General features: G+C 50.2%; 1 protein-coding gene across 1 annotated transcript in view; it reads left to right on the forward strand.

Annotated features, from left to right (window-relative positions):
- The window catches only part of LOC119856562 (protein MROH8-like), a 52,212-nt gene that overhangs the window by 19,640 nt on the left and 17,015 nt on the right, over window positions 1–15,557 (forward strand). Inside the window, exon 2 of the mRNA XM_043516114.1 lies at window positions 13,952–14,065. Coding sequence (XP_043372049.1) covers window positions 13,952–14,065 — 114 coding nt within the window. The remainder of the gene's footprint in view (window positions 1–13,951; window positions 14,066–15,557) is intronic.

The raw sequence follows: 15,557 nt of genomic DNA on the forward strand, positions 1-15,557 counted from the left end.
CACATGACAGTTGCCGAGTGATCAGGATGGGCTCCAGGGTCAGTTTATCATTATGGTTCTTTTTATGTACTCCTCAGACAGAATAATTTAATAGGAACCTGATCTGCAGTCACAGGCTCCTCTCCCCCTGGCACTTCATCTGGTGTGCCACTCCACAGAGATAGGGTAGGGCTACCTGGCCATAAATGGTGAAGATGGGCAAGGAAAGGAAATGGGGGTGATCTCATAGATCCCTGTGGAGTGTGATCAGCCTCACAGGATACAGGGTGGCAGCGACATCTTAGGAGCTGAAGCAGGGGCTGCCCCACAGGATATGGTGGGGAGGCAGTGACCTCTCAGGGGCTGAGGCCGGGGCAGCCTGTTGTGGCCCCTCAGGGAACATTCACTGGGAACCTTAGACATTCAGAAGCTGTTTGATCCTCCTGAGCCCATCGTCCCCTCTTGCCCCCTGCAGCTGCTGCTCCCAGGGGTTAATGCCACAGTGAAGGGCATCTTGGGTTTGGATTGTGGGATGGAGCCAATACAGGTCCAGATGGTTCTCTGGGCAATTCACCCTCTACTTTCAAACTGCACAACCCTGCGCCCACCCCTAATTACCAACTGCCATTCTGGGCTGAGGAAGGACCATTCTCACCTGTGCAGGGGAGAGAAAGGGAGTTGGAGACTTATCCCCAGACTCAGGATAAAAGCTCCCACCTGAGGGGATGAACTATTTTGCTATTGGAGGGGGTGGGGGGTGATGGGTTGGGTCACAGAAATCCCCTTGGGACTGTCAAAAGATGTGCTGGAATTGCCTCAAAGTCAATTTTCCCTGCTTGCCTGGGCACCCCAGACTCCTGTCTTGTGAGCCAGACGTGCTAGCCTGCCCAACACAGACCCAGGGTCTGGGCTGTGCCCCCAAAGCTGCAGGCTTCACTAAGAACAGCCCAGCAAGTTACCTGTCCCCAGACACCCAGCTCCCAGTGGGATCCAACCCCCAAATAAATCCATTTTACTCTGTATAAAGCTTATACAGGGTAAACTCATAAATTGTTCACCCTCTATAACACTGATTAAACAAAACACACAAGTCTAAGCCCAATACATTAAGAAACAGATTACAGGTAATATCTTTCCCAATCCTGTCACAGGGTCTCACCACCACAGTGCCTCCCCCTGGAATGTCAGGGAATTAGCTCAGTCCCATCATGGAGCACCTTTTGCATGTGGTGCCTTGCCCTTTGTCTGCTCTGCTGCTTTGGGGACCCGCGTTGCTCCCTGCTTGGCGGTGTCCTCTTCAGGACACTGCCCTCTGGCAGTGCCCACTGCTCCGGTCTCACCCCCTTCCAGGGGTTTGGTGTTATCAGCAGTCTTCGATCTACACCAGCTCTAGTGGCCGACTGCAGCCCCAAGTCTATCCCCTTTGTCGCAGGGGCCAGCCACAGCCTGTATCAGGCCACACTCCTCCTCAGCCAGGTGTAGTACAAGGGGGGGACCCAGGCCCACCCACTATATGACCCAGGGACCCTCTAGCAGCAGCCTCTCTGCCCTCCTTATCTCCCCATGTCAAACTATTGGCCCTGTGCACCTGCTCAGCCCTTTGTAGCAAGGCCTGCAGCCTGGGGTTTTCCCTGGCTGCAGCTCCCCAGCTCCTTCTGCCCTTCCCCAGCACTGCTCTGTCCAAGATGCTACCTTTCCACTCAGGAACCAGTCCTCCTCCCTTACCAGTCAGGGAGAGACTGCCCTGCTCCCTAGCTGGGTAGCCTTTATATAGGACCTTGCCTGGACCTGATTGGCTGCCCTTTTCTCACCCTGATTGGGTCTCCCCAGGCCTTCACTGATTGGCTGCTGGTTCGCGCAGCCTCTCTGGCCTGGTTCAGCCCTTTTCTCAGGGGGTGGGGCTCCACCCCACCACATACCCCCCAAAGATGTTCCAATAAGCTTCTTTCACAGACTAGACTCCTTCCTAGTCTGGGCCCAATCCTTTCTCCTGGTACAGACCTTGTTAGTTTCAGTTTACATCTCAGGTGATAAACAGGGGGGTTCTCCTGACTGGCAGCCTCTTGAGCCAGCTGAAGACAAAATGGAGGGGCTTCCAGGGCCTTCTAATATTCTCTATCTTGTGGGTGAAACCCCTTTGTTCTTCTGTGCAAAATCACAGCAGCAAGATAGAGTTTGTAGCCACATGGGCAAGTCACATGTCCATGAATGATTCAGCTTTTTGCAGGCCAACGCCATTGTTTACATGTTAGCTCAGCAGATGTGGATTGGCGTCTCCCTAAATCCATTGTCAGTCAAGCACTTCCAATTACTTGAATAGTCCCTTCACAATAGGTTGGCCAAACCTCCTTTATGTGTTTCCCACAGCAAACACTTAAAATACAAGCATAGAGCCAATGCTCATAACTTCAGATATAAAAAATGATCCATGCATACAAATAGGATGAATACATTCAGTAGATCATAACCTTTGCAAAGATATGTTCCATGGCATATTTAGCATAAAACATATTCCAGTTATGTCATATTCACATTCATAAGCATATTTTCAGAAAGCATATGGAGTGCAACGTCACCGGGGGATTAAATGGCAAAGGCTGAAATTTCACCAGTTTAATGTTGGTTTGGGGTTTCTGAACAATCAGATCCTTTTCATTTTCCCTGTTCCCCTTAGCAAAGGGGGATTTTTACCACAGGGTGACAGATTTTGGGATTGTGTAAGGATAACCCCCCGCCACCTGGGAGAGTGGGACCTTCCAAAGTGGCAGTTATGGCAGTTGGCCAGCCTCCCTTTCCCACCCCCAACTGCCCTCTCAGAGGGCGAGGGGGATCAGCAGCCCTGACCGGCCTGGGCTTTCCCTGTTGATGGAAGTTTCCCCCTCCTCAGTCCTTAACTTGTTCCAGAATCACCCCCAACTTCCCCAGTGGAGACAGGACAGACAGACCCAATTAACCTCTACCCTGCCATGGATTGAAGGGATTAAAGTCCCCCAAGGCCAGGCCTCACCACGGCTTCTGAGCCCCTTTCCCATTTGGCATCTGAGGTGGGCAGTTGGGGTGGGGGAGGGGTCAGTCCAACTGCCATAACTGCCACTTTGGCAGGGCCCATTCTCACTGGAAGGGGGGGAGGGATCCCTAATAAAATCCTCAAACCTATTGGTTTGGTAAATACTCCCCCACTTCACTAAAGAGAAGAGAAAACTTTTAAAGGATCTGAATTTAAACATATAGAGGAACAAAATTAAACAGGTCAGTTTTGACCCCTTTGGCATTTTATGCTGCATGAGCTCCTCCTCCCGAAAGGGAAATGGTTCGTCCCATGAGCTGGGAGTTTAGTGCCTTGCTCTGCTTTGGATGGAACCATCTCGCTGGTGGCAGGAGCAGGGACGATAAAGTCACGGGGGAGCCCATTTTATTTTCGTTTTTATTTTGCTGTCAGGAATGTCAAGAGAAGTCTCTGCGGTTACATGATTTGCCATCCCCCCGGTCTCAGGGTGCGAATGGTCCCTCCCCGCTCCAGGCTGGCAGTTCACTGTTCTCCTCCCCACGGGGGTGGATGGGGGAGGCGAAGGGAGTGAACACGGTATCACCAGAGACAATTCTCCAGTCCCTGCTGTGTAGTTCTGATCTCCGTTCGGAGTAAGGAGAAGTCACTCCGCCCTGCGACGGTTGCTGCGGGCCCGGAGCAGGCTCAGTAAGAACTTTGGATTGCTTCAGAAAAACAGAAAAGGAAAAGTTGCGCTGGCCGCTGGCAAAGAGCCACGTGTGTGCGGACGTGTCTCTGCAGAATCACAGTGCTGGGGTAAAGGACAACAGGGAGCATCGTGCGAGATCGGCAACTATTGGGCATGTGCAGTAAGGGGGGACGGACGGTCAGTCAGTTAAGCAGCTGGTTTGTTGGAAGCCACTCGTCCTGGTCACAACTTGTTTTAAAGGTCAGAGCTGTCACTCTGAATTCTGTGGTAGCGGTCAAGGCTGAGCATGTGCAAGTGAGGAAACTGTTTCTACGGGCATGTCTACACTACAAAATTAGGTCAATTTTATAGAAGTCGATCTTTAGCAACTGATTTTATAAAGTCAATGGTGCATTTCCCCACTAAGCGCACTGGGTTGGCGGAGTGCATCCTCAGTACCGCAGCTAGCATCGTGGAATAGTGCACTGTGGGTAGCTATCCCACAGTCCCCGCTGCCCACTGGAATTCTGGGTTAAGCTCCTAATGACTGATGGGGAAAAGCATTGTCGCAGTTGATTTTGGGTACATGTCGTCCGTCTCTCCCCCCCACCCACTGAAAACAACGGCAAACAATTGTTTCACGCCTTTTTTCCTGGGTTATCTGTGCAGACACTGTAGCACAGCAAGCATGGACCCCGCTCAGCTGTACACTGCTTTTGTGGGCATTGCAAACACTTCACGCATTATCCTGCAGTATGTGCAGAGCCTAGCTAGGAGCCGCTAGCACGAGGAAGATTGTGAGGAGGACATGGACACAGATGTTCCTGAAAGCATGGGATGTGGCAATTGGCACATGGTGTCACTGGGCCATGTTGATACAATGAACGCTGAATCTGGGCCCAGCAAACAAGCACAGACTAGTGGGACCGCATAGTGTTGCAGGTATGGGATGATTCCCAGTGGCTGCGAAACTTTCACATGCGTAAAGTCACTTTCATGGAACTTTGCAAATCGCTTTCACCCACCCTGAGACCTGCCCTGACAATTGAAAAGTGAGGGGCAATAGGCCTGTGGAAGCTTGCAATGCCTGACTGCTACCGGTCAGTTGGGAATCAATTCGGAGTTGGCAAATCTACCATGGGGGCTGCTGTGATCCAAGTATCCAGGGCAATCATTACCATTCTGCTAAAAAGGATAGGTTTCAGAGTAGCAGCCATGTTAGTCTGTATCTGCAAAAAGAAAAGGAGTACTTATGGCACCTTAAGGACTAACAAATTTATTTGAGCATAAGCTTTCGTAAGCTATGCAGTGGATGAAGTGAGCTGTAGCTCCTGAAAGCTTATGTTCAAATAAATTTGTTAGTCTCTAAGGTGCCACAAGTACTCCTTTTCTTTTTTCTAAAAAGGATAGTGACTCAGGGCATAGTGGATGGCTTTGCTGCAATGAGGTTCCCTAACTGAGATGGGGTGATAGATGGAACACATATCCCTATCTTGGCACCAGACCATCTTGCCAAAGAGTACATAAACCTCAAGGGGTACTTATCAATGGTGTTGCAAGCACTGGTGGATCACAAGGGCTGTTTCAACGACATCAACGTGGGATGGTCAGGAAAGATGCATGACACTTGCATCTTTCAGAATTCTAGGCTGTTCGGAAAGCTGCAAGAAGGGACTTTCTTCCCAGACCAGAAAATTACCATTGGGAAAAATTACCACTGGGGACGTTGAATGCCAATAGTTATGCTTGGGCACCCAGCCTACCTCTTGCTCCTATGGCTCATGAAGCCGTACACAGGTAGCCTAGACAGCAGTAAAAAGCAGTTCAATTATAGGCCGAGCAAGTGCAAAATGGTGGTAGAATGTGCCTTTGGGCATTTAAAGGGGCGCTGGCGCAGTTTACTGAGTAGTTTAGACCTCAGCGAAAGCAATATTCCCACTGTTATTGCTGCTTGCTGTGTGCTCCATAATATCTGTGAGAGTAAGGGGGAGACATTTATGGCAGGGTGGGAGGTGGAGGCAGATTGCTTGGTGACCAATTTTGAGCAGCCAGACACCAGGGTAATTAGAAGAGCACACCGAGGCGCACTGCACATCACAGAGGCTTTGAAAAACAGTTTCATGACTGACCAGGTTAGGGTGTGACAGTTGTGTGTGTTTGTCCTTGATGTAAAGCCGCCCCCTTTAGTGAATGTACTTCCCTGTAAACCAATCCCCCCTCCCCGCTTTGACCACAGCTGGCACAGGAAATAAAGTCCCTATTGTTCTCAATCCAATCATTTTTTATTTATAAAAAAAAACTTGAGATCACTGGCAATGCTGACTAGTAAAAGGAAGCCCAGGTGTACAAAGGGTTTGATAACAGAGGTGGGTGGAGGTGGAGGGAAGGACAGGGTGCCTGGAGCCTCCCCCCCTTCCTCCCCCGCCCCAATGTTCTTGGGAGTCTGGGTGAGGAGGATATGGAACTTGGTGAGGAGGGCAGGCGGTTACACAATAGATGCAGCAGGGCTCTGTAGTCTAGCTGCCTTTCCTGCAGCTCCACCAGATGCCTCATTATGTCCGTTTGCTCCCCCATTAGCCTCAGCATCTCCTCCTACATGTTACAATCACGCTCATGGAATGCATCCAATGAAGTGAGCTGTAGCTCACGAAAGCTTATGCTCTAATAAATTTGTTAGTCTCTAAGGTGCCACAAGTACTCCTTTTCTTTTTGCGAATACAGACTAACATGGCTGCTACTCTGAAACCGCTCACTGTATTCTTTCCTAGCCTCTGCCACCGAATGCCTCCATGCATTCAGCTGTGCCCTATCAGTGCAAGAGGATTGCTTGAGCTCTGAAAACATGTCATCACGAGTGCGTTTTTTTCACTTTCTAATCTGTGATAACCTCAGGCTGGAGTTGATGCGGGTAGCATAGAAACATTTGCAGGGGCTGGGGGTGGGGAGAGAGAGTAGACTTTACAGAAGATTCATTTCTTAGAACAAAAGGCAGACGATTTCACAGTGAATCAAGCAATTCACAGCAGATAGCATGTGTTTTAGGTACAAGGTCACATTTTGCTTTTTAAATTGAGTGCCTACCAGCAAGGTGACACAACAGACACGGCTGGGTTTGCACACAGCCATGGTGAGCGAAAGGGTACATGGGGTTGGCTTCTTCCGTGTTCATAACATGTGGGAATGGTTTCAAACTGCAGCGCCCTCCTTTCCCATAGCAACCAATGCCGGTTGTGTTTGCTGTTTAAAAGGAGGGGACAGCCCATGCACTGTCGGCGTGGACAGGGCCCGATTAACCTTTTGTGGGCTCAGCGCCAAACATATTTGTGGGCCCCCATGGGGGCAAAGGAGCATGGTGTGGGGAGGTCAGTCCCCAGAGCAAGGGGCCAGCCAGGGGCAATGGGGCATAGCATGGTGGGGCCAGCCCCGCTCTGCCCAGCCCAGTGCAAGGGCACTGTATACAAACCGGCGGTTGCCAGACGCACACTGGCCCACCCAGCCCTGTGTTGCCAGCCTGCACTTTCCCCTCGGGTTGGGCCCATGCTGTGTCACACAGCCCCCGACTTCCTATGCCCAGCGTCCCCTGGAACTGCTATGCCCAGCAGCCCCCCCACACAGACCCTCCACAACAAATACCCAGCAGCCTGCACACCCCCACCTCCACACACAGCCACACCACTTCCAGTACTGGACGTGGATTCCACACATCCCTCCCCCAGCATGGCTATTCTCCAGATGATCCCTTTTAGCCAAGTGCAAACAGACCAGCATGCCCGGGGTCTAATCAGCAAACAGAAGGGATTACTGTTCCTTTACAAAACTTCCCCTATTTCAGTCAGGTGACCATGAGCGATATCACTCTCTTGACGTTGACACAGAAAGAAAAGGACCGAATGTAGCATGAACGCAACCAAAACCCAGGACCATTCGCTGCCATGCTTTGTGCTGCAATGATTCCAGACCACTTACTACTGGCTTGGCGTGGTAAAGTGTCCTACCATGGAGGACGGAATAAGACAGCCCTCCCCAGAAACCTTCTGCAAAGGCTTTCAGAGTACCTCCAGGAGAGCTTCATGGCGATGTCCCTGGAGGATTCTCGCTCCATCCCCAGGCACGTAAACAGCCTTTTCCATTAGCTGTACTGTACTGGCCGCGAAAGCATCCCACTTGTTCAGGGCAAATCAAACATTAAACAAAATTGCTTTTAACTCCTGTAGTGTCATTACAAATGTGCACTCACCAGATGTGACTTTTCTGCCGTCAGGGTCCGGGAACAATAGGTCCTGGGAGGGTATTGGCTCCAGAGTGAGCAAAAGGTCCTGGCTGCCGGGGAGAACAGATTCTCTGCTTGCCTGCTGCACATTCTCCTCCTCCTCCTCCTCTTACTCATCCACAAAATCCTCCTCCATATTGCCTGAGGATGCCATCTTGCATGTGTCCACGGAGAGTGTTGGGGTACTGATAGGGTCTCCCCCTAGAATGGCATGCAGCTGATCATAGAAGCGGCATGTCTGGGGCTCTGATCTGGAGCGACCATTTGCCTCCTTTGTCTTTTGGTACACTTGCCTGAGCTCTTGAATTTTCACGGGGCACTGCTGTGCGTGTAGCCTCTCTCCACCATGCCTGGTGTGATTTTGGCATATGTATCAGCATTTCTTCCGCTGGTTCTGAGTTCTGCCTGCACAGATTCTTCTCCCCATACAACATACTCCACTGTCTCCTGTTCGCTCCATGCTGGAGCTTGTTTGCGATTCTGGGCTTGCATGGTCACCTGTGCTGCTGAGTTCGCCACGCTGACTGAACAAGAAATGAAATTCAAAAGTTCCCAGGGCTTTTCCTGTGTAGCTGGCTAGTGCAGCAGAGTTGAAAGTGCCGTCCAGAGTGGTCACATTGGAGCACTCTGGGATAGCTCCCGGAGGCCAAGAACATCTAATTGCACAGCGCTGCATCTACACTACCCCAAATTCGACCCAGGAAGGTGGATTTTAGCGCTTCTCCCCTCGTCAGGGAGGAGTACAGCAGTCGATTGTAAGAGACCTTTAAGTTGGCGGAATGGGGCTGGTTGTGTAGTTCATTATAAAATCAACCTAATGAGGCTAAAGTCAACCTAACCTTGTAGTGTAGACCAGGTCTAAGAATAGGAAGCTATATAAAGAAAGAGGTACAATGTAGCATAACTGTAAAAGGCCAGTTGCCAGCAATAGTTTCGAAGTCCAGAGGCTACGTCTGAAAAGGAGAGAGGCGTGCAGGAAGAGCCTGGGAGCCAGCAAGAAGAGCCAAAGAAGAACTGTGGCAGAGATAGAAAAGAAAGATGGAGTAGGGCAAAGCTGACTGAGCAGGAACTGAACAGCAGCCACAAGTGATTTGTCTTTTAAAAGAAAACAGCAATAGATTTATAGCGTAAGCTTAATATACTTTTAATTATGGTTTAGTGTATAGGGCAGTATATAGAGTTAGTATGTGTATGCTTTAAGTGTGTGTGTGTATGTGTGTGTGTGTTTTAAGTATACGGACAGCAGCGGCTAGTGGGGAGGGAGGCTACAGGATCACCACCATAAGGGGGCCACGTGACCTCCCCACGTTACCCATCCCTGCCCCATTCCTAGCCCAGGATCCCCAAACTCTCCCCATCCTGTTTCGCCCCCCGCTCGCCGGCCCCATCCTTCCTTATCCGAGGCTGGGGAGGTATCCCAGGTCCGGCCCCTGAGCTCTGGCAGTGGGCCGAGCAGCGCAGCTACATGGCTGTGTACTCTGGCCGGCCCTGCCCCTGGAGCTCAGGCAGCAGGCCGGGGGCAGCACATGGCCCTCAGTGCGACCCCTATGCAGCGCCAGTGTATACATATATAAACTTTAAAGTAATTTAAGATCTGTTGTCAGCGATTTGTTGCAAACTGACTACTTGCAATGAATTGCTTTGCTTAGAATCATTTGAACTATATGCTATTGTAGTTTATGTGCTCTTTAATTTGCAAGATGGGATTTGTGTCTCGGGGACACCATAATGGAAGATGCTTTAGCCAAACACAAGTTGTTGAGCTCCATACAGGGGCAATAAATTGAAATGTCATGGCCTGTGTTATGCAGATGATATAGATGATTGACTGGTCTCTTCTGGCCTAAATATCTATGAATTTCTGAAGCCCTTTTCTGATCCCTCTTCACATTCACCTTTACCAACTTTCCCCCTTCACATGGATGTTTGGTGCAGTAGTTGGTTGCGTCAAGTTTACAGACCAGGAGAACTTTTTATGGAGAGGCAGACACAGCTCCAAATTATACAGGAATTCTCTGCAGTAATTGGTGAAGAAAATTCCCTTCTGCACAACACAGTGTCACATAATACAAACCTTTAGGAATAAGTAAATACAGGTATCACTAGTGTTCAGCACTAACAACAAAAGCAGAAATTGGTTAGTTAAAATATTTGTAGTATAATAACTAGCAGCTTTTTTGCTTATTTTGCCATTTCAGAATCAAAATTAACAAGTGCAACATATATCAATTGAGTAAATGTCATCTTATTAATGGTGAACCATACATCTTTTGCATTACACTGGATGTTAAGTCCAATCACAGAAAAATTCTAAAATATGACCCTCGTCTATTTCCACCAGCAATTTCTGTGCATGATGGCAAGTAAGTTGAGAGAAAACAAAATGCATTTGCGGTGTTATATTAAAGTACTGTACTGCATCTTTTCAGATACATGCATTGACTGTTCAGAAAGAGAAATATCCCTAGGGCAGATAAATCCTTTGCCTGCCCTTTCTTTAACTCCCTTCCATGTAACTTGGATATAAGATTAATATTAAAAATAGTGTTCCAAATATTGATTAGTTCAGCAGAGAACATCAAAGTGATTTGAATAAACATTAGCATTTATTCGCAAAAAGAAAAGGAGTACTTGTGGCACCTTAGAGACTAACAAATTTTAGTCTCTAAGGTGCCACAAGTCCTCCATTTCTTTTTGCGAATACAGACTAACACGGCTGCTACTCTGAATCCTACACAGGGTGTCCAGCCCCCCCCTATAACTATAGCCCGCCTTTGCACAAGGGATGGGAGCCAGCAACCACCAGGGAAGCGGCTTCACCCCGTCTCCCCTAGCGGCTCCCCCTGCACCTCGCTTCCCCGACCGAGATGATTAAGGGTTAAACCCACAGAGCGCGGGGTCCTCCACAGCCTAGACACGCCCAGGAATTCCTGCGCGAGGGGGGCGGGCTAAGGGAGGGACCTTCTCGTGCCCGCCGCGGAGACCTGGGGGCCGAGCCCGGCCCGAGCTGCGCGTGCGGGAGCGAGCCCCCTCTGCAGGCTGCGGCCCCGGCGCGCAGGGCGGTGAGCGGGGCCCGGGGAGGGAGGGAAACAGCCGCAGAGGCTGCAAATCGCTGCCCGGCGAGGAAGCTGCTGGGGGGGTCGGAATAGACCCGCGCCTGGGACCGGAGCCCCCCCCCGCCCCCCGAGAGCCCGGCCGACCCCTCCTGCTCGCTGCCGGGGGCTGCCGGGTTCTGACCCCTTCCCGCAGAGCGGGCAGCGGCCGGCGCTGGAGGCGGGGCTGCGGGGGGGGCGGGTCCTTTCGGCCGGTTCCTCTGGCCTGTGCCTCGGGGGCTGGGACCGGCCTGCTCGGGACAGCGGGTTCGGCGCCGGGCTGGGGCCGCTGCACACACTGGCGATGGGAGGCGCGGGGGGAGGCTGCGCTGAGTCCGTGGGTACCGCGGGGGGAAGGTTCCTTCTGTGAGCGCCCCGTCGGCCAGCGTGCTGGGGATTCAACCCGGCACCTCCGAGCTCAAAGCCGGGGCTGCTCCTGCTTGATGGGAAAAGGTGCAAATAAATTGCATTGCATCATGGCTGGAGGGGCCGCAATGCTACCCAGGTTTGGTCTGCCCAGCCCTCCAGCTTGGTGACAGAGGGTCAGGTGTTCAGGCTAAATGTAAGTGAGGCTGTGACCTGATGCACTCACTGAAGTTTGGCCTGCCAGCTCCATCATGACAGAGGGTCAGGAGAATGATGCCTCAGCAATGATGCAACTCTTTGTGACAGGATACAACACCCACAGCAGGGGGCCAGGCCCAGCTCTCGGAGCCACCACTGTGTGGGGAGTCACAGACACAGAAAATGCTGTCTATTACTTTTTGTACAATGCGACAAACCTGCACCCATAGCAATGATACAAACTTTCAAACCTCGCAGGGCCTTCCTGGTTCCATGGACCACTGTACATCTGCCTCACCTGCAACAGCTATTCCTCTACCAGTGTGTAAACTTTGCCATGCTGAGTTGGGTTGTTTGTCCTTTCAGATGTCGGTGACGTTTGAGGATGTGGCCATGTATTTCTCCCCAGCGGAGTGGACGCTGCTGGGCGAGGAGCAAAGGCAACTTTACAAACACGTCATGTGGGAAAATTACCAGATTCTGGTCTCGTTAGGTGAGGAGTTATGTCTGTGAGATCAGGGCCCCAGTGCACTGGGTGCTGCACAGAGACACAGTAATTGAGATGGACCATTGGTGTGAGTGGTTGGGTGGAATGGTGTTGATTGGGTTTGATGGAGAGGTGCATGGGTATGGATGGACAGAGGCATGTTTAATTTATCAGATCAGCCAGTTTCTGGGGAGACCTGGTGTGTGAGGTAATATCTTTTATTGGTCCAACTTATGTTGGTGAGAGAGACAAGCTTCTGAGTCACACAGAGCTCTTCTTCAGGTCTGGGAAAGGAAAGCTTCTCTCTCTCACCAATAGAAGTTGGTCCAGTAAAAGGTATTACCTCATGCACCTGGTCTCTCTAATATCTTGGGGCTGATAGGTCTACAGCTATACTGCATATCTTCAAGAGACAATCCTTCCATCCATGGTCACTAGGGCTCCACAGTTTAAGGCAAGAGAATTCTGTCTCTTGTAGTTCCCCAGACTGAGCACATGAGCAGAAAAGGGCCGTGTGTTCTGCAGGCTACAGGATGAAAGGCCACCAACACCACAGTTAAGGTGAAAGACAGACTGGGTTCATCTAAGCTGGTATAAAAGACCAACAGCATGGCCATGGTTTGCCTGGGTCAGTTGACTCAGGATGTGGGACTCAGGCTGGGGAGCTAAAAATTGCAGTGTATATGTTCGTGCTTGGGTTGGAGCTTGGGCTCTGGGACCAGGGCCATTACTAATCATTCTAGGGCCCTACGCAGCCCCCTCCATGTGTGTTTGGGGCCCCAGGCCTCCGCAGGGGCATGGGGAGGCTGGTCCCAGGCCTCCGCAAGGGTGTGTGTTATCCTGGGGGACTGGGGGGAACTGCCCCCCGGCACTCACCGGTGGCGCGGCTGGGGCCAGGTTGCTGCCCTTCCCGCTGCTGGTCAGTGTTTCCCTGTTGTAGTCCTCAGGGGAGTGGGGGTGCGGTGGGCGTGGAGCGGGGGGGTGGGGCTTTGGTGAAGGGGTGGAGTGGGGGAGGGACTGCACAGAGCAGAGGTGGGGGCTTTAGGGAAGGGTTGGAGTGGGGACAGCTGGGGTGGGAAGAGGCGGAGCAGAGCATGGGCAGGGGCCATGGGGAAAGGGTGGAGTGGGGGTGGGGCTGGGGTGCAGCAGGGAGGAAGAGGCCGGCTTGGGGCAGAGCATGGGTGAGGAAAGGAACAGAGCAGGGGCTGGAGCAGCATGCAGCTGCGTAGGGCACCAGCAAATTTGGTGCCCCAAATTTCCTGGTGCCTTACGCAGCTGTGTACTTTGCATGTAGGTAGGGACGGCCCTGTCTGGGACCCTCCCTCCAAATATCCACTCAGCAATTTTGCAATCCCACAGCTCAAGCCCAAGTCATCTGATCCAGGCCAGGCAGAGGTGTTTAATTCCTATATAAACATATCCACAGGAGGGAGAGGGGTGCTGGGCCATAGTAGAGTAACTTTCCTAGGACAAGGAGAAATATCCAACTTTTGCCACATGTGTTCTCCCCAATCCCTTCAGACATCACGGTCCTCTCTAGCTCCCCTTTCCACAGGTGCCAGGTTGTTTGCAACTCAATATCCTGCCACTGCCAGGCACCAGGAGTTTTGACCATAAGCTGCAGTTCATGTTTCCATGGAAAACAATTGCCTATTAGCCTTCACAATTAGCTCCTAGCCTAATTGGCACAAACATTGCATATGGAGCTGCAGGATGTTCTTAGAGGTTTCAGAGTAGCAGCCATGTTAGTCTGTATTCGCAAAAAGAAAAGGAGTACTTGTGGCACCTTAGAGACTAACAAATTTATTTGAGCGTAAGCTTTCGTGAGCTACAGCTCATTTCATGTTCTTAGAAGTGCTTAGGGGTGATGCTTTTCTCTAAACAGGAATCCAAACCCCCAAGCCAGTGGTGATCTCCAACATAGAGCGAGGGGAAGAGCTGTGTGTCCAGGGTCCCACAGAAGATGAAGATGAGGACGTCCTGAGTGGCACCCGCCCAGGTGAGGAAGGAGTTAAAGTGTTGTGCAGGGAACAAATGATAGCTTGACAGCAGCTGGAATCCTGATACATTTTGGCCAAATGACAATATATCCGGGAATGTTAATTTTTATTCTAATGTTGTTAGGCTTTTTTAGAACAGTATCACATTGTCGGCTCTCATTCAATTCATGATCCACTGTAATCACCACGTTCTTTTCTGATGCACTGCTGCCAAGCCAGTTATTCCCCATTTACTACTGTGCATTTCATTTTTCCTTCCTAGGTGAACTATTTTGAACTTGTTTCTTCAATTTCACCTGATTGATTTCAGACCAGTTTGTCAACATCATTTAGAAATCTACTCCTGTCCACCAAATTGTTTGTAATCCTTCCCTGGCTGTCTGAATCATTGGCCGAGCAGCATTGGGGAATCTCCCTTCCAAGTTCAGGCCCGATTTTGTAAGGACCCAACATTGTTCCATTGCTTTTTTGGGCTCTGAATTGACATTAATAAGGGATTTCGTTATTACTCTCCAGGATTGGTTGGGAGGCAACATCATGTTGTGGGAGTGAGGAGACCTGGATTCTATTCCTCATTCTGCCACTGAACTGCTGGCAGACCTTGGACAATGTTGTATTAATTCATATAGAATACATGGATCCAGAGAGACAAAGGTGTTAATAAGACACTGTTATGGCCAACATTAAAGAGTGTTAAATAAGATTTGGGGTTTGGAATACAGAGACAGAAGCCTGCGTAGTACCATAGAGAACACCATGAAAAATTCTTTCTATTCCTTTATTAAAGATACAGTAAAAGAAGGAAAAAGAGTTAAGGCATTTGAAATGTCAGGTATGACCTAAGAACTTTTATTTTGACAGTGTCCCTTGTTTCCTTTCCCTTTACCCGGAGAAATTCTTTAGACAAAAGGCCTCTGTTTTGATGGTATTAAAGATGGTAATAACTGTCCTTTTGGGGAAAAGAGAAACAGCTAGTTGAAATGTGCTGGAGCTGATACTGATATCATAAAAATCCAATCCTGTTTCCTGGGAGACAAAAGAAGATAAACCCACTCAAGACGGAAGAGAAAAGAACAGCGTAGATAGAACATGTGGCTTCTGGCTCGGGTTTACTCTTACTTGCCGCATCATGGCTGGAGAAACACAGGCACGGCACATGGTCTGATCAGCCAATTGGCAAACCTGTCGAGCGTTAGACTGTTCTGGACAATGCATTTGGCTGCCTTTTTGATCACGGGTTTACAGCAAGGTTGCAAACTATGGCAGTTTTGGCCCCCTAAGCCAGACGCTTATTTCCTAGAAGGCAAAGGGAGAAGACTAAGAAAGAGAAGAAATATAGTGGGGAATGGAAAGAATTCGTGAGGGTTAGGAGGGACGGGGACAAAATCTCACATTCCAGATGATTTTGGGGAGTTAGCCAGAACTGGTAACCATGGCAATATCCTCCTGTTCCCTTTCTCTGGTGCATTCTTTTTAAGACATGATGAAGAA

Source organism: Dermochelys coriacea, chromosome 6 (assembly GCF_009764565.3).
Source record: "Dermochelys coriacea isolate rDerCor1 chromosome 6, rDerCor1.pri.v4, whole genome shotgun sequence".
In the NCBI taxonomy this organism is placed as follows: domain Eukaryota; kingdom Metazoa; phylum Chordata; order Testudines; family Dermochelyidae; genus Dermochelys; species Dermochelys coriacea.